Source organism: Carassius auratus, chromosome 5, assembly GCF_003368295.1.
Source record: "Carassius auratus strain Wakin chromosome 5, ASM336829v1, whole genome shotgun sequence".
NCBI lineage: Eukaryota > Metazoa > Chordata > Actinopteri > Cypriniformes > Cyprinidae > Carassius > Carassius auratus.
The window spans coordinates 10165608-10188706 of NC_039247.1; the positions used below are offsets into that span (position 1 = coordinate 10165608).

At 36.5% G+C, this 23099-nt stretch overlaps 2 protein-coding genes across 2 annotated transcripts; one reads left to right on the forward strand and one right to left on the reverse strand.

Annotated features, from left to right (window-relative positions):
• Nucleotides 1-333: 333 nt before the first annotated feature.
• Nucleotides 334-9656, reverse strand: LOC113074564 (coatomer subunit delta-like). Its single transcript, XM_026247425.1, has 10 exons — nucleotides 9491-9656; nucleotides 7958-8221; nucleotides 6338-6517; nucleotides 4612-4811; nucleotides 4360-4524; nucleotides 3271-3436; nucleotides 2783-2930; nucleotides 2578-2686; nucleotides 2219-2423; nucleotides 334-1795 (listed from the first exon to the last, which is right to left on the reverse strand). Exons 1-10 carry the CDS (start codon nucleotides 9491-9493, stop codon nucleotides 1706-1708), a joined length of 1530 nt encoding a protein of 509 aa, XP_026103210.1. The 5' UTR covers nucleotides 9494-9656; the 3' UTR covers nucleotides 334-1705.
• A 5568-nt stretch (nucleotides 9657-15224) lies between these two features.
• LOC113074575 (porphobilinogen deaminase-like) lies at nucleotides 15225-22423 on the forward strand. Its single transcript, XM_026247430.1, has 5 exons — nucleotides 15225-15307; nucleotides 16172-16225; nucleotides 18765-18820; nucleotides 19981-20058; nucleotides 20277-22423. Exons 2-5 carry the CDS (start codon nucleotides 16205-16207, stop codon nucleotides 20440-20442), a joined length of 321 nt encoding a protein of 106 aa, XP_026103215.1. The 5' UTR covers nucleotides 15225-15307; nucleotides 16172-16204; the 3' UTR covers nucleotides 20443-22423.
• Nucleotides 22424-23099: the final 676 nt, after the last annotated feature.

The following is a 23099-nucleotide window of genomic DNA, read 5'->3' on the forward strand; positions in this document are numbered from 1 at the left end:
AAAAACAAAAAAACAAACAAAAAAAAACACTCTCCACCCCTGGTTTTAAGGTGGGGGAAACAAAACAAAAACAAAAACCTTGGAAGAACATGATTCATTCAGTGTGGTAATTGAAATACTGACTATATGTGACTGGGTGAATGTAGTAGCCCTGTAATATGGGCTTCACTAAAAAAGGGGTAGACTGACAGGGCTTCATAAAAACCCTGTAAAATCAGGCAAACTTAAACACATTCTAGACCATTTATGATTTTAAACTAAACACTAATTTAATGGTTATAAGCATTCAAACAAAATACAATGACTGCAGAAAAGAACAGATAACAAAAGATCCTTTGCTTTTTAAACTCTTTAATGATTTTTTTTATATATAATTTTACACTGGAATGTTCTTCATGATGAATCCCTAATTCGTTATTTTACAAGATTACAAAAAAAATCTCTGATGTCTTTTTACCATTTCCCAATCTACATTATGATTTAATGAAAACCGAAGGGAAAAAAAAATAATAAAAAAAGATAAACAAAAACATTTTATACGCCCTTCCCCTCATCAAAATACGCAGAGACATTCAAGGCTTTAATGGAAACCAGGACAGCATGGGAGACCTCTTTTCTTCAGCGGGGGGCCATGTGGGGTTGAGACTAAAGTTTGGGATGATGGCTCTGCAGGCTGGGAACCACTCATAATGCTGATAGGAGACCAGAAGACCCTCCCTGAAAACTTAACTCACAATCACTGACAGTCAAGAGACATACATGATCCTGATCCTCCACTAAAGGGCTCTATCTACAAACAACACATTTCAGATGAGAAGCAGGTTGCCTTTTAGTAGTATGAATGTCCAAACCTGAAGTATTTGGCATCAATAGAAAACATGATATAAAGCAGACAGACTGAGCTCTCATTTTTGAAGCAATACGTTTTTCTGACTGCAATGTTGTCATCTTGAACGAAATCAATTATTTTAATACAAGTTAATGGCTTTAAATGTTTTCCATTCAAATTTCCATGATACACCAAAATAAATTTCTGAAAATGTCCTACAGGCCGAGTTTCCTTAAAGGTTGGCAATACTACACCAAAACATAATGTAAAACAGAGAGCCAGTCAAGAGATAGACAAAGATCCAAGCACAGACATCTTAAACATGTCAGATGTTTAACAACAGACAGAAATGGGAGATAAAATATATATTTTAGACAAAACAGATGACAAAAACAAGAGACAGAACAATTACTATGAAATGGACGAAAGGGCGATTACAAGGAAAGAACAACAATCTTCTAGTGTTTAAAAAAAAAAAGGTCAGTTTGCAGCACATTGAAAATAAATCTTTAGAAAACCACAAACTGAGAGGAAAGACAAGCAACATGACTTGACCCTTACAGTGGAGGTATGAATCATCAATTCAAACATATACTGCCATGATGGCTTCAAATGAATATATTTCCAGCAGTCCACTCCTTCCTTTCAATGCAGTCTCCTGTTTAGCCCCAAACCTTGCTGACTGGCTGCTTTGTGAACCATATTGGGTACAAGTTGAGCCAATATTGCTCAGTTAAAAGTACTGCTGAAGATGATAAAGATTGCATCGTCCCCTCCATCTTTTGACTCTCCCTTCTTTTATTTATATGAATGTTTTCAGTCCATTTATCTGCTCCTCTGACAAGTGGGGTAGAATTTTGTTAGGGATGTTTCCTTTTACAGTATTTCGTACTTGTCGACCACAAATGACGTTTCTGTGGAGAACCGAACCGGGCTTTCCCCATCCACCTGATACACCTTCACGACCTGGCAGGAAAGAACATGAGCAGAGAAAAGAGGAGAAGGTGAGAGAATCTCAATGTTTGCTTTTGAACTGTGATTTATGATAATGAATCTAATCTATTAACCCAATCTACTAACATCAGTACTCTAATATCGAAAAATACCTTAACACAGGGATTCACAAACTTATTGTCAACCGAGCAACTTTGACATAATATATTTAATTGAAATAGCCTCCATGATTTAAAGGTAATGTATCAATTATTTAACAATAGATTTGCATGTTGAAGGTTCTCTGAAGCGGGTCAATAAACACGCATGAAGCGTTTTTATTTTTATTTCAAAACGATTATTAGCTTCTCATCAACTCCTGAACTCCCTGCAGTTCCCTCAAGAGCCCCGTATAGGGAAACCCTGCCCTAATCTATAATTAACCTCTTTTCTTACCTGAATGTCACAGTAGCTTCCCTTGGAGACGAAGGAGACATTGACGGGGAAAAAGTCATTGGGCTGGCCAGGTATGCTGAATTCCAGACTACCAGTCTTATTTTTCACATCAATCACAGGCAGACACCACTCCAGGATATTCCGTCTGCTGTCATGGCGATATTCTCCATCTAGATCACCAATCACAGGAGCTCCCACTCCCGACCTGTGATGAAATTGTTGCAATGGACAGATGTAAATAACGAGCCAAACGATTCCAAAATTCTTCATTATACACAGGGAAACAATGTGATTTATTATGCCAGTAAAAGTGTATAATGTGTGTGAATTAGAACTTAATCAAGTCAATCTGAACTCACGGTACAGGGATAGAGATGACTACATCATTGAGTTCCAGACATTCATCCTGTAGCTCGTACTCAATGTTTACATCACAGCCAGTACCACTCTCAGAGGGCCAACAGTTTACTACACAAACAGAAATTAAATAAGTCACGTGACACTCCTGGGAGATGAAAGCTGTTAACTTTATTGGTAATACTAAACCACATGTTTAGGACTTACTTGTTAGTGGAATGAAAGATTCATCTGTCGTCTGTAGCCTCCACTTCAGCACACCCACGTCACTTTTCAGGGGGAAGGATTTGTCTGGGTTTTTCAGGCCAATCACAGACTCTGCTGTGAAAAGTTTTTTGTCCACATTTGGATGGGTCTGCAAAGAAGTCGTTAGAAGGGAGTTACAAACATAGAACGCATTTTCTAAAGGTTTATTATATATATATATATTTTATGTTTGTTTTAGATAACATACTCTTAATAGTTTTCCATTTTGGTTTAGTTGAATTTAGAGTTTTCTTTACTTTTTTTTTTAGATTTAGATATTTGCCTTTTTATCAGTTTCAGTACTCGTAATTTTGGGCTACAAATTACCTACAGCACTACGCTTGATAAAAAAAGATGCATCATATTCGGAATAAATCTTATAGTTAAATTTTCTTATAATTAGCCCAAACTGCTACATCAAAAAAAAAAAAAAAAAAACACACACTTACCTGCAACTGCACGCCTCTCTTGTCATTATTGCCTACTTTCAGCCTAATTCGTCCATTCTTTTCATCAGACACTCTGAGGGTAATCATGCCAAGCACTTCCATGTTCTGAAGGCCACCGTCACGGCCACATGTGAGAGTGATTTTTTCCTCAACTCTCATATGCACACTGAAAATTAGAAAGAAATTTTTTCAAGATTTAAGTGTTATAAAATTGTGGATCCAAAATTGTGTGATTTCTGGGTTACTGCACTGACAATGCCCTTCAATAAAGGAAAAAGATCAAGAGTGGGTCATTGAGAACTATTTGATTGTCAAACTTGCATTTTACATGAAGAGGGAACTGCAGTTTAAATCCCCATTTAGTTATGTGTCTTCAATGGGTTGATGACTAAGTGCAGTTTCACCATATGTTCAGCTGAATTCAGCATGCAAGACGCAGCACAAATAGGCTCAGCACTGAAACTCTACTTGACATGCTGCTCATGTGTAAAGCATGAATGCTGCAACTGTTAGCATGGGCACTGAGAAGAATATGTACGGCTCACATGCTGCTAACGTGAGATGAGTGAGGTCTTAAGGCCCGTTCACACCAAGCACGATAACTATAAAGATAACGATAAAGATATAGTTCTAAAAATCGCTCTCAATATTAAAGAATAGGGGAGTCCACACCACAACTATTACGATAAAGGCACAGAGAAACGAAAAATAAAGTTTTTTTTTTTCTTCTGATAAACAATAAAAGCATTGCCAACCAATCAGAATCAATGCTGCTGTAATGAGCTCGAGAATTTGAAGCAGCAGACGCGCGTCTGCTTAGAATACACAAACAATATCGTTCGCTGGTGTGGACACTAATATCATTATCTTTATAGTTATCGTTCTTGGTGTGAACGGGCCTTTACTGTGAAACTTAAGTAGTAAAGATTTAAAATCCATGTCTAACTTGTATTTGCAAACCTCGCAAAAAGACAATTTATCGCATTAATGAACAGCACTGCAAAATATTTTAATTGAATAAGAACACAGACTCCACTTATGACTATACTCAATATGATTTCTGCATTTCAAACACTGACATATCATTACCTCTCTGTGTGGGTTGGAGGCGGCAGAGATTTGGATGCCTCTGATGGTCTTTTGCCTGTGCTGGGCAAGATGATATTCTCTCCCTCTGATTTTAGTTTGTCCACAAAGTCATCCACCTCCTTACCTTTGCCAAGCAGTTTAAGTGCTTTACTTGGACCACTGGACCTAAAACAAAAGGGCGTTATATTGCAGCTAGCTGCTGTTTTTATACAGATTAAGGATTGCTGTAGTCTCTTAAGAGTTTGGCAGTACCTGACAGGTGCAGGGGTGGGTTTGGGTTTCTCTGCCTCGATGAGTGTGTCTGTGATGATTGCTGAGCTGCTGCTGCTCATGCCCGAGCTGCCAAAACCACCAAAGCCTGGTCCCTTCTTTCCACGCTCGCCATCACGCCGTATCTGCTGAAGCTCTTTAGCCTTCCGTCTCATCTCTGCCTTAGCCTCACGCTCTTGAGTCTGATGAACAATTATTTGAGTGGTTTAGAGTGAAGAAAATATGATCGACAATAAATTATATTGCAATTCAATAATTTATCAAGTGTCATCTAAGAGCCATTGCCAGCATGTTATTTATAAACTGCAAACACATGGCTGGGAAATTATGAAGTCCACACTATGGATGTAATACATTGGATTTTGCAGATATCCAATATGCCAATATTTTTCAACTAATTATGGCCGGTTGCTGATACTGATACCAATATTGTATACCAAGTCTCTCCTGTGCAGAGATAAAATGTAGGTTATTTTTTTTTTTTTTTACTTACTTGTTAGAATTAAATAATAATGAATTTCTTTTATAATGCAGTGTACTGAAGGTTTTGAAAATAACTATAAATCAACTATAAATAAATTACTGCATTTGCCGCAACATTTGTAGATGGTCTATAAATCAAAAAAGAAAAAAAGTACAAATTCTGAATATCATTAAGAGCTCTTTGTATTTAAGTTTTCATAATACATGTGATATTTCCTACTGACACACTACAGCAAAAGACATAAATAACTGGCCTAAACCCCTTTTTTGGGGTGAAAAATACTAATGTGCCTAAGACTGTAGGCTACTTTACAAATGACATTGTTGCTACTTTATAAAGAATGAGCATACATTGATTCACAGAACTGATTAAAGACAGGTGACAGACAGCACTCATTTTAACAAAATATCAGAGTGATTGACTGAGATACAGTAGAAACATTATGCGTTGTTTTGTATTAAATAATGATCCATATCGTGAAATACATTTATTAGCCTTAGAGTAAGGGAAGCTTGGGAAATGAGAGCATCCAAGGAGCGTGTGAATGCTATGGATTTATTTTAAATCTTTATAATGTTCTTTAATGTTATCCTTTTTAGGCTTTTTTAAATGTTATTTATTTATTTATTTTTATAGAAGTATCGGTTCAGGCACCGTTTTAAAAGTATCGAAATGGCACTGGTATCGAATAAAACCCAATCGATACACACCCCTAGTGACTATTGACTCTATTGCACGAAGGGCACATCATTCTGAACTTGCATTCTCAGAATAAATGTGGCGTTCCAAAACAATGAATCTTAACATCTTTCAGGAAAAAGTTTGATTCAAGAATGACCACTCTGTTGATGTGTGAGCACCCTAGGCACATCTGAGTTAATCATCTTATCTGCAGAATTTTTCATATATGGCTAATGCCGATATTCATATTTTATGCCATTATCGGCCGTTTCTAATAACACTGTGATAATATCGTGCATCCCTAGTCCACACACAGCACCTTATTACATGCATTAGGAACTTATTGATCTTCCTCGTTTGCACCAGTGCATGCACCTGAGCTAAACAACTCTATAGCAGACTGGAGAATTTTCTAGAATGTCATGTCATAATATGCTGTAAACTCTTGGGGTATTGCCAGATTTGTTAATTAGAAAAGATGCCAGTATACTTTTAGCCATTGAGTGCACGACAACAGTCAAAAGTGTGCATTGCCATTCCTACCTCTCTGACAGCGCGGAACACTTTTTCCTCATGGGAGTCCATTTCTGTAAATGTCCGGATCTGGGCCAAGTTAACATTTTCTCTATAACCGAGTGCAACAATCTCATCAAAGGCGAAGATGAGGTCAAAGCAGTGCTCAGAAATCTCACTCTCCTCCAGGACACGACAATATTCGGGAATCTACCAAAATTAAAGAAAAATGAACATCAGTCAGCTTCCTTTCAGAACTCTGATTTTAACAGAACAACCCACGATAAACACATACAAGTTTCTGTTTTACAAACAAACAAATAAAAAATAAAATTGACAATGCCCCTATGCCCATTATTGTGGCTGCACATGCATCAATGCCTGTATATTACTTTTTATTGATAAATTGAGATTTACACATCATAAACATGTTGAGATAAAAATAAAATTCATTAGTTGTTTGCAGTTGTTGTAAATTATTTTAATGGATTTGCAGTGTCATACATTTTAATTGTACTATTCAGCAGGACATTTACATGAACTTTAGCTACAATTTTATTTAAAATTCACATTTTAATTTTACTGTCAGATGAACAAATAAACATTACTTGAACCTTAGCTTCTACAACTTAACTTTTTTTTTCTGTGAGATAGAAAATTAAAAATTAAATCATTGAGTATCTGAAATTAGTGCGTTTTTTTTTTTTTTTTATAAAGTGCTGATGTAAAGTGTAAGCAACGGCTACACCATAACAAGAATAGCAATGTACAGTGAGACATGATATAGGGCGTTACTTTCACAAATAATTGGAGTGGAATTAAAAAATGTTTATATAAAGATTTTGCTAGTAATCTATTAGTCTGCACTGAAATTGCATATATATTTTGACATGCCACATTTTTGTCCCATGATAGCATCACTATGTCAATTGCACCTTCAGATTATATATGTCACTTTCAAAACTCTGCAACTTGTAAATATCAATACATCCTCCTACCAGCATGAAATCCAATACTTTTATTCAACATATTATAGCTATATTGCCTGGAAAGTGTGAAAGACTGATCACTTTAACTATGAATAAAAAGCTATCACTCAACCCAGTTTGTGATTTCACAATGTTTCATTTAAATATAAAGTTCTCTACACTGCATAATAAATCTCTAACAAGCATTGTGTCATTGTTTGTTCATGAGAGATGATTCGCAAGAGTGAGCATAAAACTCTGCACCTGCAGTGGATTTAAACTTTTTTTATTTCTCACCTCTGCAAAAACATGCTGTAAAGAGGAACATTTCACATTCTCCATAGATCAAACTTTAAAACCCAGTGGAGCGTTTGCTAAATCTGTTTCACCAATGATATCATTACAGTAATTTTTTACCCGTTTTATTTATTTATTTTAATTACTTGAACATTAATTGGTGTACCCCTGTAGTAACCCTGTGGACCCACGGTTGAAGACCCTTGCTATAAGATGAAAAATATACAGGCACTGTGATCCCGTAATGCCTGAAACATTCATTTTACAATTAATTTCTCATAACGAAACATGAACAATGAGATGTAACAAAAAGTGAAAAACAATAACAACAAAAAAACAATTAAGTTATCAATTAAAAAGTATTTTTATGCTGTTACTATCATACCACGCGTGAGAAGAGACGCAGTGTCTCCAGGTCCTCCAGTATGTTACTGTTCTTGGTGGTGACCAGCACCATGTAGAGCTTCTCCAGAGGCTGGTAGACGTAGCGCACACTCTCAGTCTCCACAAACGTGTGCTGTTTGCCGGTGTTCATCAGTTTGGGGAAAGCAGCCAGCAGACCCTCCACTCTCGTCCGTGTCATCTCCACAAACTGCCGTGACACCAGGGCTTTACCTGCCTTCGTGCAGACTGCTGCTGCCAACAGCACCTGGAGAGGAGTTATTCAACAATACTCTTAAGGAGCCATTTCAAACATGCAAAGAGTTTTTTTAACGGTATGGCGGACAGCAGTGGGAGTAAAATAATAGATGCACCCAGCCAAAGTCTGGACCCACCTCAGCTTTTATACCACTGATGCGACAAACAAAATCGACAAAGAGTACGCAATAAGCAAGAACTGAACTGCATTATTTGCATGTGCTTTAAAGCCTTGCTGGTTAAACATTTCATTCGCGTGCTGTTCTGACGTGTCCTTTTTCTGAGAAATCAAGAAATCGATGGGATGAAGAGTTTTGTGGATGCATTCACGGACTGAATTTCTGAATAGACAGCTGCTACAAAATACTACAAAGCAATGCTCTGAGACAAGCTAGTACCCATTACAAAACATGGAGCAAAGACTCTGTATACAATATATCTAACTTTCCATAAACAGTTTCCAACTGTACAAAATCTATCAGATAATAAATGAAAGTATGACTCACAAAACACAGCATCTATCCATCTATTCTTATTTTATGAACGAAAACCTCAGTGGTTTCTTTCTTTCTGATGTGCTCTATTCTTGGGAAAATAAAATATTCCAATTTAAATAAAAATTTACAGAAAAGCTTTGAAACAATTCATCCAGTTTCAACTGATCTGACAGAAATTAAGCAATTTTGTGAAGTCAAATGGCATGAATACAAATACTAGTTGTAACTTTACCAAATCAGTCAAAAATAAGACAAAAACGTTTGAACTGATCTGAATGGTTGTTATTTTCATGCCAAATTATTGCAGTATTTCTAAACGTTAATTATGCAAGCAGTGAATTTAATGTCAATACAATGTGACCACGTCAACAGATGTTACAAATGACAAACGGGTTAGGTATTTTTTGACAAAAAGTCATTCAGACACACTGTTATTTATCACAGGTTTTACATATCTGATTCGTTATCACAGACACGTTTAATGAGAAGCTGATAGACTAAGATACACGTCTGCTGAACAGTGCATATTTGACTCTGTTGTAGCTCATATTGACTTGCGAGTTTAACATCTTTAGAAACGACATTATACACAGACATGGTCACTGAGCTAATTTTCAATCTTACAATAAGCTAAATTTAAAGTTTAACTTGATTAAACACCCATACCAAACAATAAACCAGTCTGCGGTTATTTTCGTTAGCTAGCAGCAATCTCTCGTGTAGAAACCGGAACCCGTCGTCAAAATCATTTGTTGTACATAAACGAATAAAGATGAACTCACCATTTTCAGGGTCTGATATGTTTTCTGCGTTTAATCTTCTAAACGCCGTTTGTGTGGTTGTATAAATGCTGTGGGGAGGTAAATAAAACTGTAATTTTTGCAGTGCACTGCTCCGCGGTTCAATATGGCAGAAGTATAAGCCACGTCTCCAACCGGAAGCGGCTCGTCAGCGGGGTAAAAGGGCAGAGCAACATATGTGGAGGATCCAACATCAGCAGCAAGAGCAGCAGCATTGCCCAACCCTCACACAACACGAGAGCTTCCCTTTTAACGTGTCCATCACTACTATTCTATTCTATTCTATTCTAATCTAAATAATATATTTATTTAATTAAAAAAAAACTTTATCAGTCATAAATTATAAATTAAGAAACATGTCACACCCTATATATGTATGTAGCCTACTGTATGTAATGTATTGTTTGGATTTGTTTGATTTTTCTCTTAGAAAAATATAATAATGCTACAGCCTATTCTTTTTTATTTTTTGGTACAGACCAACATTGGTTGGAGATCTCTATCTATCCATCCATACTTCTGTCTGTCTGTCTGTCAGTCAAAGTCTAGTCAAGTCAAGTCACCTTTATTTATATTGCGCTTTTAACAATACACATTGTGTCAAAGCAGATTTACAGTATCAAAATAGGAAAATAGTTTGGTTTGTCATTGCAAAAGGACAATAGCAAACACTACATTTCCAGTTAAAGTCAGTTCATCATTGAATTCAGTGATGTCATCGTCCAGCTCGCATGTCCTGATTTTGCTGAGTTAGACGTGGTTCTGTGTCCAGCTCAGTTCAGTTTAAATGGTATCTGTGCAATCAAGTCGACGATATCATTGAAAATTAAGTCTCCCCAACTAAGCAAGCCAGAGGTGACAGTGACAAGGAACCAAAACTCCATCAGTGACAGAATGGAGAAAAAACCTTGGGAGAAACCAGGCTCAGTCAGGGGCAGGTCTCCTCTGGCCAAATGAAACCAGCAGTTCAATTTTAGGCTGCAGCACAGTTATATTGTGCAGAAGAATTATCTGTCTTGTCCCGGTGGCCACCTAGGAGACAAGGTCTTCATTGGGGATCTGTCTCCATCTCTGCAGAAATACAGGGCTATAGAGGTCGTCTCTAGGTGCTGATCCACCATCTGGTCTGGATACGGACCAGATCTGGTGGCTGAGGCAAGATGTCAGGTTTCGCATGCATAAGTAGCGTAATGTAATGAATAGCCCGTTTTTTTTCCTTTTTTTTTTTTTTTTTTTTGGTTTTAATACACTTATTATATTTTTTAACTCCAGTCTAATTTTATATTTATTTCTTCCGCTCCTTGAGGACCTAGAACTGGTCCAGTAGCCTGCGTTGGACTAGGTAACTCAGGTGCTACACTAGAAACGTGGCTTGTGAAGGAAAGAAGCACACCTATGTTCCTTACTAATGATGAAGAAATTACAGATCTCTGTCTGGGTAATCACTGTTTGTCTTTTCACCTTTTTCATATACAAATAATCTCAGTTGGCTTTTATCTAATTTAAATATGTATTTTAACATGTATTTCTAATATGTTTTACTATTTTTAAACCTACATTTTACACGATTTTTCACTTGATTACACTTTGTTGAAGTGTGTACTTTATCAGAGCACTACAATTCCACAAGGATTCATTTATCAGTCAAATATTTGCTTATTATAAGTTTAATTTATACGTCGTCTCTTGCATTTAACTGTTGCATAATATAAATGTCATTTTAAAACAATTGTAACTCATTTCAAAACAATATTTGGAGACATCAGTGTCGGTTTAACTATGCGCTGTGTGGCGCTGAATGACGAGTATGAATACACACACGCAGCCCAACGTGTTCTTGGCATACGTATATGGCAAGCCGTTTTATCATTAAACACCTCTAGCTGTACCAGTCATAATTTAGATTGGACTGGTCAAAATTCCAATTCCAGAAATTTATTCTGCAATTTGGAATCATCGTAATTGGAATTAAGATATCTACAATGTGATTATGACTAGTCGTTTAATGCAATGAAGATATCTACAATGTTATTATGACTAGTAATTTTGTTCCATTTACTTCCATTGGAAAATATTTTTGGATATCTACTAATGAGTTTTGATTAATGATAATTAAATTAAAGCCATCTCTAACTGACTAGTCATAATCATATTGCAGATATCTGCAGATAGTCAAGATGGCAGCGCGTCCATATGCAGAGGCTTTTCTCTCTCCCTATGGAGTTTATGATTATTAAGTGCTGGCGGCTCTATCTATTGAGGAAATATACAGCCATACTGCTTGTTGCTGTATACGTCCCTCCCAGCTCCAACAACAGCAATAGGAACAAGGCACTAAATGAACTGTATTAGCACATCAGTGAGCCGCAAACAGCCCACCCAGACGCTTTTCTCATCCTAGCTGGGGATTTCAACCAAGCAGACATAAAGAGTGTGTTCCCCAAAATACACTAAAACGTTGACTTTCCTACACGGAGTAACAACACTCTGGACTTTGTTTACACCACCCAGAGAGGAGCTTACAGTTCAGCATTCAACACAATCATCCCTCAACAGCTCATTCACAAACTGATCATGCAGGGGCTCAACATTTCGCTGCGCAACTGGCTGGACTTTCTGACTGGAATTTCTGACTGGAAGACCTCAAGCAGTACAGGTCAAGAGCACACATCCAGCACCATCACATTGAACACTGGGGCCCCCCAAGTATGTGTGCTGAGCCCACTCCTCTTCACTCTGCTGACACACGACTGCACATTGTCACACAAATCCAACATATTCATTAAGTTTGTGGATGACACAACTGTAGTGGGTATCATTAGTGACAGAGATGAGACAAACTACAGGAAGAGGTGAGCAACCTGGCCGGGTGTTGCAGTTACAACAATGTTTCTCTGATTGTGGAGAACATGAAGGAGATAGTTGTTGACTTCAGGAGAGTGCACACTCAACATATTCATCTGAGCATCAACAGTGTGACTGTGGAGAGAGTGAGCAGCACCAAGTTCCTGGGTGTGCACATCACAGAGGACCTCTCCTGGATTGGCAGTACTGCAGCATCTAGCCAAGAAAGCTCAGCAGTGTCTCTACTTCCTCCGCAAACTGAGAAGAGCCAGAACTCTGGCCCCCATCATGTGCACCTTTTACATAAGCACCTTTGAGAGCATCCTGACTAGCTGCATCACTGTGGTATGGCGGCTACAATGCGTCCAGCCGGAGGACACAGCGAAGAAGATCATTGTTGTCTCTCCCCCCTCCCTCCAGGACATTTATGGAAACCAGGCCAGGACCGACAAACTAAAGGACAGCTTCATTCATCAGGCTATCTGGAAGCTGAACTCCCCCCCTCTTTTGCCCCATGCACCATTGAACTCTGAACACCCCCCACCCCCCCCCCCCCCCCCCACCCCCTCGGCTCCCACATCCCCAGGTCCTTCCAGTCCCCCTCCCACTAACAAACTGTGACTTCCACCAGACACTTTGTGCAGCATTGGTCTGCTCACTACCTCATTCAACTACCTCTTCGGTCAGTTTGAATAAATAACTGCTCTCTGAGCTTTTTGTCACTTTAATCAGATTAAATAAGCTCTTTTGTACTACAATAATTGTATCTGCACTGTTTGTTTACTTCACTGGTTTGCACTCTGTCATGTGCCTTGTGCTGCTTTATTTTATTTATTTATTTCTTTTTACATGCCCTTATTTGTATAGTTGTATTTTATATGTAATCTGTATCTATCTGTATTTTTATGCTCTACTGTTACTGTCTACTGTGTTTTCTGTATGCACCAAGGGTCGAGAATAACACAATTTCAATTCTCTGTATGTATGTGCTGTACATGTGGAAGAATTGACATTAAAGCAGACTTGACTTGACGTCATAATTTCTTAAAGATATCCAAAATACATTTGTAGATATCTGAAAGTAATTTATTACTAGTCAAATTGCAGTTGTAGATATCTTGAATTGAATTTTGGACTAGGCAAAACTTAAGATTAATCTTGAATTGGAATTCCTAGTTAAATCTCATTTAAAGGGGGTCATACAAAATTGATAAAAAAGAACATTATGTAGTGTATTTGGTGTAATGCACTGTTTTTATATGGTTTAAGGTAAAAAAAAAATATTGTTGCTCCTCTATGCCCCGTGTTTGAATCATCAGTGGCAAATTCTTTAAATATAAAATGTACTTACAGGCTGTGAGTCAGAAGTGCCAGACTGTCCTTTAAAAGTTGTAACTGCCTCACTTTATAGAACAGCTTTTGAGCATAGACCCATTGTAGGCTAGTCTGCAGGTTCAGGAAACTGCGTCACACACTGCGGGCTTGAGTGAAGAACGGCTGGCGGGTTAGAGAACAGTTCCACAGGCAGATTCGACGAAGGACACATGTGATGACCCTGGGCTGGACTCCACTTCGACCACGGTGAAAGCCGATCCGACGATCCACAGCACATAGTTGATATGTATTTCCTCAGCAACCAGCACAGATCAGCTTTAGGTATAATGAAGCGGATATCGTCCTCTTTTGGAAAGTAAAACAAAGAAATAATAAATTAATGGTGACATTTTATCTCAGAATTTTGACTTTTTTTCTCACCATTGTGAGATATAGCTAAACACATTGCAACTTGCATGAAGCAAGAATTGTGAGTTAAAAAAATGTCAGAAGTGTAACATAAAAGGCTGCAAATAACCTTTATTTTTTTATTCCATGGCTGAAACCATAACGACCAATGCCATAACGACACAAGTTAACCTGAATCCATACACAAAGTAATGTAAGTTACTACTAAATGTCTTTAATGCCAGTTAAATAGTTTTATTAATTTTATTAAATTGTAATCTTTTTTAAATCAGCCTTTACCTTTTTTGACTGCATCTGATTATGAAGTATTGTTGATGTTTGTTTATTTATTTGTACAAATTTTCATGTTTTTATTGCATAATTCCATTGTTCTTCATTTTGTCTAAATATATAATAAATAAATTCAGGAGTTTGTGGTTTTCTGCCTTTATTGAACATTACACTGCATTTGGTCCGTTTTGCAACATTCAATTAAAATCACATCACTATAAAACATGCACGCTGGAGACCTTTTACCACATAAGACTGCATCCAGATATTATTTAATAATCACTGAAGCACTTCATCAAGTAGGTTCTCTCTCCATGACAACAAAAGCAGACTACTGTTGTTAGCAGTTAGCACTAAACCTTAGGTGGGGAGGATCTCTGGGAGGAGCTGAGTAAATTAATTCTTGCATCACACAACAGCAGATTTGATTAGGAGCAGGCACATTTCAGATGTCTTAAAATATAATTGTGACTAGTCTAAAATGAATTAGAGATATTTCTAATGACCTTTGCTTATGTTTGATGCATCTGTTGAAGATATCTATGACGCAATTACAGATATCTTAAATGAGTTTTGACTAGTCATAAAGTTTTTATACAGATTTCCTACTAGTGTAATTATAATTACAGATATAATTATCATTCTGACTAGTAAAATTATAATTATGACTAGCCGAATTACAATTCAAATGGTCTGAAATATATGTTATGGATAGTCAAACTAAAGATTTAAATGCGATACTAGTACAGCAGGAGGCATTTAATGCTAAAACGGCTTGCCATGCATGCGCGGTAAATACATACGTGATGTAGGTACGTGATGTCACCGCGGACATACCATCCTAGTAGGTGGCGGTAAATGCACCTAAAGCTGGTTTGCCAACCGCCATAAAACGTCAAAGCAGAAGAAAAAGGCGTCACTGCGCTACAGTCTGCAGAAAGGGTACTTGAAGAAATTAGAGTACTTTTAAACAAAGCAATTGTGCAAATACAGTTCGGGAAACAGATCGTGGGGATGTCTGGGAACAGTATCTCTCAAGCAGTGCAACAGCTACAAGATTTTATTAGCTCTGCGAGCTGCCATTTTAAACATTGTCTTTCTATTGGTGGATGGGAAGGGAAACATATCTAGAAACACGTGGATCCAATAAGCAAGTGTGGAATTTTGAATTTAGGACCATATATGTATTTTAAAATAAATACTGAAATCAATATTCTGACAAAATGTGGACCGTGATATGGCGATTGATTAAGCCTATAAATGAACGATATAGTAAACAAGAAGTTACATGTAACTTAAGTCTCATATTCATAAACTTCTCCACGTCAGCCAAGCATTTTAGAAGGTTCTTGAGATTTCACATTATATAATTAAAATTTTATTAGTTGCAGGAAGTAGTCTATTTTCTGAGACTAAACGTCCGATAGCACTGTTGTGAAACTGGTCAAACGTGGTCAACATATAAAAAGTGGTCAACATATATCTGACTCGCAACTACATAAATTGCATGGAGCCTTTAGTTTATCTGTGCTGTCCAGAAACACGGTGTGGGGAATGCAAGGACATTGTATAGAATAAGAAAACCCATCCACCAGTTGCTCATTCATTCAGTCATTCACCCTGGACCTCATCTTCTGCAGCCTGAACTGTTTTCTTTTTTCTTTTTCTTTTTGCTGCCTGAACTGTAAAAGTGTCTGCAAAGAACATTGAAGGGCTATTCAAGTATATTCAAGAAGAGTTAGATGAAAACTATTTTGATATTTAGGTGAGAATTAATTAAATTTAGTGATATTCTCTTTCTTGCAGGAAGGAAATGGCAAAGTCGGTCGGGTAATTCACATGGGAACAAGAAAGAGCCAGGTAATGTTTCTTGAGTTATTCAGCTATGCTGTTTTGTAATTTATTCATCAATTCTTTCATCTTCTCATGAGAATATTTTCTACACTTTAACACTGTATTTAATATTTAACATGTATTGTTTAATTAGACAATAATGAACTCTAACCATTTTTTCCACAAACTATACATAGTGTATTATTTATTTTTTTAGATGTAAAATGTATATCTACATTTTAGTATATATTATGTTACCTTATAATCTGATAATCATTATATAAAGTCATGTTGGTTTAATAAAACATAAATTTTAATGACAGATTTTATGAAATGCTCCTTTGGAAATGTAGCTTTTGTCCCCCCATTGTGGGTCACTTGGTTGGCCGAGGGTCCCACAGTTCTGTACAGGTTTACAACGCGTGACATTACCATTATTTTGGGTTTTTCTCAATGCAAGCTCAAATTAAATAATAAATGGATTCAGTTAAGTCAAAAATAGAGAAAACTTGCATTTAAAATTGAAATGAGAGTATTTAAATTTTCTGCTCTCCAGGAAACCATTGTAAATTGAGGGTAGATAACAAAATGGAAATGGGTCTGGAACTACCGTATTTTTTGGACTATAAGTCGCAGGACCAGCCAAACTATGAAAAAAAGTGTGACTTATAGTCCGGAAAATACGGTAGTGTGCTTTAATCAGCTAGAAACTGCCCCATAAGTCTCTACATTATGATTGCTTGGAGTGACTGCTTACATTTAAAGGGGGGGTGAAATGCTCGTTTTCACTCAATATCCTGTTAATCTTGAGTACCTATAGAGTAGTACTGCATCCTTCATAACTCCAAAAAGTCTTTATTTTTATTATATTTATAAGAGAAAGATAGTCTGTACCGATTTTTCCCGGAAAAACATGAGCGCCTAGAGACGTGACGTGTGGGCAGAGCTAAAGAATCACGAGCACCAGTAGGCTTTTGAGTTGAGAGCATGTGGAAGCTGTGACACAGATCCAGAGGCTGAAATTTAACAAGAGCAGCATCAGCAAAGGCGGTATGCTATGTGGTATGTACTGTATGTACTGTATATATTTGCTTAGCGGTTTTGGAAAATGACTAAGTTCCACTTTATGTCGTCTTTTTTTTTTTTTTTTTTAAGCTGTACATGTGGAAAGTGCAGTTAGAAGCCAACATCGCATGTTGTTTACTTGATGTGCTTACGCGCTGATAGCTAAGTTAACAACAACAAGAGATATTTGAAGCAGTTTTACTCACCGCATGTGGTTCCAACACACAATCGTGACCCTTTTCCGTTGGGACTGCATTATCCTTAAGAAATAAACGATGTGCAATCCGAAATGCAGGGAACAAACAAAAACACTTGCAACACTTTACAACTCCGTTGATGCTCTGTAAAAATAAACTCCATCCACTGGTCCCTTAATGCTGTTTCTCTTTTGGTAATCTGTGCAGGGTTGTCTTGCCCTGGCAACCAAAAACACACTTCTTTTGTGACTTTTCGCGACGCTCTCGCTCTGATCAGGCTGTGCTCAGCCTCTCAGTGCTCTGCTATACGGGAGCGTGCGCTCTTCCGGCAGAAGAGCGCGCACTTAGGACCCAAATAAGGAAATTCCGCTCCATCTAACGTCACACAGAGCCATACTCGAAAAAAACTTTCCGAAACTTGTGACAAACCGGAAGAGGTTTTTTTGGAACAGAAATACTCCTTCAAACCTACAACTTAATTTTTGAAACTTTGTCCATGTTTAGTATGGGAATCCAACTCTTTAACAGTGTAAAAAACTCTGTATGCATGAAATAGCATTTCACCCCCCCTTTAATCATAAAATTAATGTTATGGAGAATCTTTGAAATGACTTTGACTTTAAATATTGAGAGAGCCACTCTCAGAGTAAATTTATTCATGCATTTGCATCATATATTGCACAGAGACTTTGACATTGATGAAATTACGATTTTGTAATTTTAATAATGAGGTTGTGTGTCGCTCAGCTGGCTCACATTCAAACAGACAGTGTGGCTGGCAGACTGAAAGAGCTTTATCCAGACGTTCATCTAGAGATAGGTAAATGAGGAAATTGTGCATGAATTCCACCTACTTTAATTGTATTGCATTTGTCATGTCTTTCAATTAAATGTGCAGATTTTCATTTGTAAATGTTGCTTGCACACACACACACACAAACACAACTTTTCATTTTCTTGTCCTCTTGCACTCACTGCTTGTCTAAGAACAGAGAGTGATTGGCTAAGAACAGAGACATGAATGATGATGTCAGAATCAGAGCCAGTGCACAACTGTTCACCTCTTAACCTTTTTGTCTGCGTGCATTTCATTTGCCATGTCGACATCTGGGGACAAAATTATTAAAGGTAGAATTCCATCCTTAATTTCATGTGCCATTATGCCAGTTTTGTGATGTACATATGAAGAAATGCCTTTGAACATTTGTGTGCCCCAACATGTACAAATCCATTATTACCTATCAGATGTCATATCAGAACATATGTATCATGTTTTGGTAACTTGATAACTTGTGTTTTCTTAGACTGGTGAAAAGAGCCTCTTTACCAAAGAGCTGGAGAATGCCCTTGAGAGAAATGAGTAAGTTTGCTAAATTAAAACTGAGCTTTGGTTAGGACACGGATGCTAAGTATGTTCGCGTGTCAGCTCATAGGAAGTTTCCCCTCTAAATCCCTTAAGAGAGTGCACTATTGTGGTGCACTCTCTTAAGGATTACCTACCTCATTGCCCCCTGGATTCACTATTGGAGCCATTCTTCAGTGAGGACCACATCATCATCTCATAAATATTATTTTTATTGTTTGTTTGTTTTTTCAAATAATGAATAGTTTAATTAAATTAATTGATTTATTAATTTACACTTCTAGTCAAAAGTTTGGAATAATTATTTTTAAAATGTTTTTAATGTTTTTAAGGCTGCATTTATTTGTTGGAAAATACAATAAAACACTATTATTGTAAAATATCATTATTTTTTAAAATAACAGTTCACTATTTTAATATATTTCATTAAAATGTAATTTATCCCTGTGATGGCAAAGCTGAATTTTCAGTAGCCATTACTCCAGTGTTCAGTGTCACATGATCTTTCAGAAATCTTTCTATATGCTGATTTGCTGCTTATTAAGATATATTTCTTATTATTGTCAATGTTAAACAGTTTTTGCTACATAATATATTTGAGGAAATCAAGAGACACTACCCTTCAAAGGTTTGGGGTTAACGTGCTTTTCAGATATGTTCTTCTGAACTTCTTTTCATCATGGAATCTTGAAAGAAAATTATTTCAACATTTTGAATGTTTTCAACATTGATAATCACAAGAACCATTATTAATAATTTAGCAGCAAAATCAGCATATTAGAATGATTTCTGAAGGATCACGTGACACTGAAGACTAAAGTAATGGCTGCTGAAAATTTTGCTTTACCATCACGAATAAATTACTTTTGAAAATAGAAAACAGTTATTTCAAAATGTAATAATAAAATAAGTGTAAATAAATGATAATAAGTAATTTCTTTCAAAAAGATAAAAAAAAACATCCTTAATACAAACTTTTGAACAAAAAGTTACAAACCAGTAGTGTAAATATCCATTTAATGAATGGTTTATCTCATTTAATTTTTAAAGTTAATTTAGGAGCTGCATATTTATGACTTTTAATGACTAAGGGCAATGTAGTAGTTTGAAAACCTGTTTGAGTGGTGAGTCATTTGCTGTGTGTTGTTCTTTTGAAGGAGGGAAAATCCCCATGATTCAGTGGTGCTTCATCCAAAGAAGGCTGGACTTATCCTCGACAGCTTGCCAGAGAAGAGGTGAGCTCCGTGTTTTTTACAATGTTCTCATGCCAAATAAAAGTACAGTCATCTATACTCCAGAATTTGATTAATGACCCAATAATCAAGGGAGAGCAGTGTTTTTCATGGTGATAGAATTTAATTGAGAATCTACATTCTGCCATAGATGGCATGTTTTGACAGCTTTGTGCAGTTATGGAACCAAAGCTGTCAGAAACCTTTTTTTTCCCTCGCAGTGTGATTGGCACAAGTTCACTTCGCAGAGCAGCTCAGCTAAGGAAACGATTCCCTCAACTGGAGTTTGAAAATATTGTATCCTGCACTTTTCTTTCCTATTGCGTCTGTGGAGGTTTATACATTATTAATGGCAGCAGCTGTATCAAAAAAGAAAAAAAAATGTAGGAAATGGACTTGGTTCTATCCATCAGATGTTGATTCGATGGAGACAGATCTAAATGCAAGAATACCAACTGCTATTCTGAATATGAAGGTCTCTGGTGACTACAGCAGTGTTTATAGATGTATTTATTGTATATTTATAATAGATTCTGGACCCTGAAGATTGCATGTATGCAGTTGGCCAGGAAAGTGTGCAAAAATGCAATTACATTAGGTTTTCATGCATTAGATTTAAAATAGTAGTAAATATGTTCCAGTGTTTATACTCCTCATGCTTTGTACTTATTATTGTGTTGTTCATGTGAGAAAAAATGCAGCTGCTGCCTCAACTGTTATTGCACGTTATAAACCTTAAAGGAAACACCTGTGTAACAATTCGTTAACAGTTACAGCCATAAAAGTGCACTTATTTTGGTATATGTTGCATGCAGGGTTTCTGCAGGCTTTATGAAGGTAAATGTAAGACTTTTTGAGTCCTCTTTAAGACCAAGTAAAGAAAATATAAGGAATACATTGAATGGAGCACAGAGTTTGTCAATATGGTCTCTATATGTAAATGTCTTGTATAAGCAATGATTCAATGTTTGAAAACACAGCTTCCATCTCCATTATGTTTTAATTGAAAAAAAGAAAAAAATCTTAAAGGGATACTTCAACCCAAAATAAAAATGTTGTCATTAATCACTTACCCTCATGTCACTCCAAACCCATAAAAGCTTAGTTTGTCTTCAGAACTATTTTATTTTGGATGAAACCTTGGGAGTCTTGTGACTGTACAGTGGTTCAACCGTAAAGTTATGTTGCGACGAGAATACTGTTTGTACCCGAAGAAAAACAAAAATTATGACTTTATTCAACAATTTGTCTCCTCTGTGTCATTCCACATAAGCTTAGATTACACAGAAGAGCATAAGCTGCCAGTGTATTGATGGCAGATGGACTATTCTGATGATGTCTTTCATACTTTTCTGGACCTTGACAGTATATTTTACTTGGCGGTCTACTGGACAGTAAGAAGCCTCCTGGTTTTCATCCAAAATATCTTAAATTGTGTTCCAAAGACGAGCGAAGCATTTACAGGTTTTGAATGACATAATAACAAAATTGTAATTTTGGGGTGGAGTAACCCTTTAAGGCTGGAATAACTGTGTGGAAGGGTGAATTAATATGAACATAGAACATACTGCATTTGTGATCAGATATACAGGCTGTGAAACCACTGCTGTATAAGCCTGCAGCAAATGTTAAATAAGCAGTAATGTGTCTTAACATCAGGGAGCACTGGCAATGGAAGTCAGAGCACAAGATAAAGACATCCTTGAAATGGTGTCTGTTCTGCAGTATCAAGACAATGCTGCGGTGCATCTCAGAGAGAGCTTTTCTCAAGCAGCTGGTGGGTTTCCTTACATGCACATCAACTCAGCTTTCATTGCATGTGGTACATATCAGTTTGACCTTATCTTGAGAGTATTCTGGGCAGTCCAACACAGTTTTATGGTTTTAATACTGCTCTAATACTCAGTTGCGACTCACGCAAAAGATGGCAGAAAACGCAGGGTGGTGTGGTGCTACTTTTCATCAGCTGAAAAAAGTATAGCACGATGCAATATTTGTGATAAGAGAGTCACACAGTGCAACAATACACGCAATCTTTTTAAACACTTGCAAACAACACACCCTGAAACGTATAAAGAGGCTGAACAAAATCAAGATGCATAGTTTTCAGCTGCCCAGTCTTCCTCTGCCTGCCAAAAGACATTACAGGAGAGTTTTCATGGAGGCAAACCTTATCCAGTTACAAAGAGCACAGTCATTAACTTATTAACTGTACTCCCTGTCTCTGTCATAACCATTAGGTGAATACAAATAAATATAAAGTGTGTATGTTTGTGTGGGGTGTCCTGGTTTTCCTTACATTAGGGACAAAACACACAAGTAATACCAATACATTTTGACTTCCTGGGGACTTTTAGGTCTCCAAAACAAGGAAACTGCTTGTTTAAAAAAGAAATAAGTAAAACTATCCACAGTTTGTTGTTGTTGGTATTTTTGTTTATTTAATTAAGATTTCAGTTATTTAATCAATATTTGTTGTAAGAAGGTTGTTTAAACATTTTAATTTATTTGTTAATTTTGTTTTTTTAATAAATTAGTTATTAATGGCTGAATGTTTATGTCATTTGCCTTTAACGTTTAATAATAATAATTATTATTATAATAATATGTATTTTTACAATTAATAAAAATCACATACACTTTTAAAATTATAAGCAGTATTGTAATCGTTAAAATTGTAACAAAAAGTATCAGTATCGAATCACATGGGAAATAAATGTGGTATCACCCATCCCTAGCCCACGGTAAAGAGACAAAATATAACTATATTTTCAGGCATTCAGTGGCATTTTATGATGCTACTTTACACAATACGAATCTGAATAAATAATAAGGGAGCCAAAGACATTCTCACAACAGCCAGGAAACTAAATGATGCTCCAAAGCTGAATATTGTTTTTTACATTTTGTGCAATGGAATATTAGATCTAGAACTTTTGACATGCTGTCAACTTGGATAAACCGTAAACTCCGTCTCTAGAACTAAAATACAACCTTTATTGGCTATATATATCAATGCATTAAAAAAAAAACAACCAACAAGT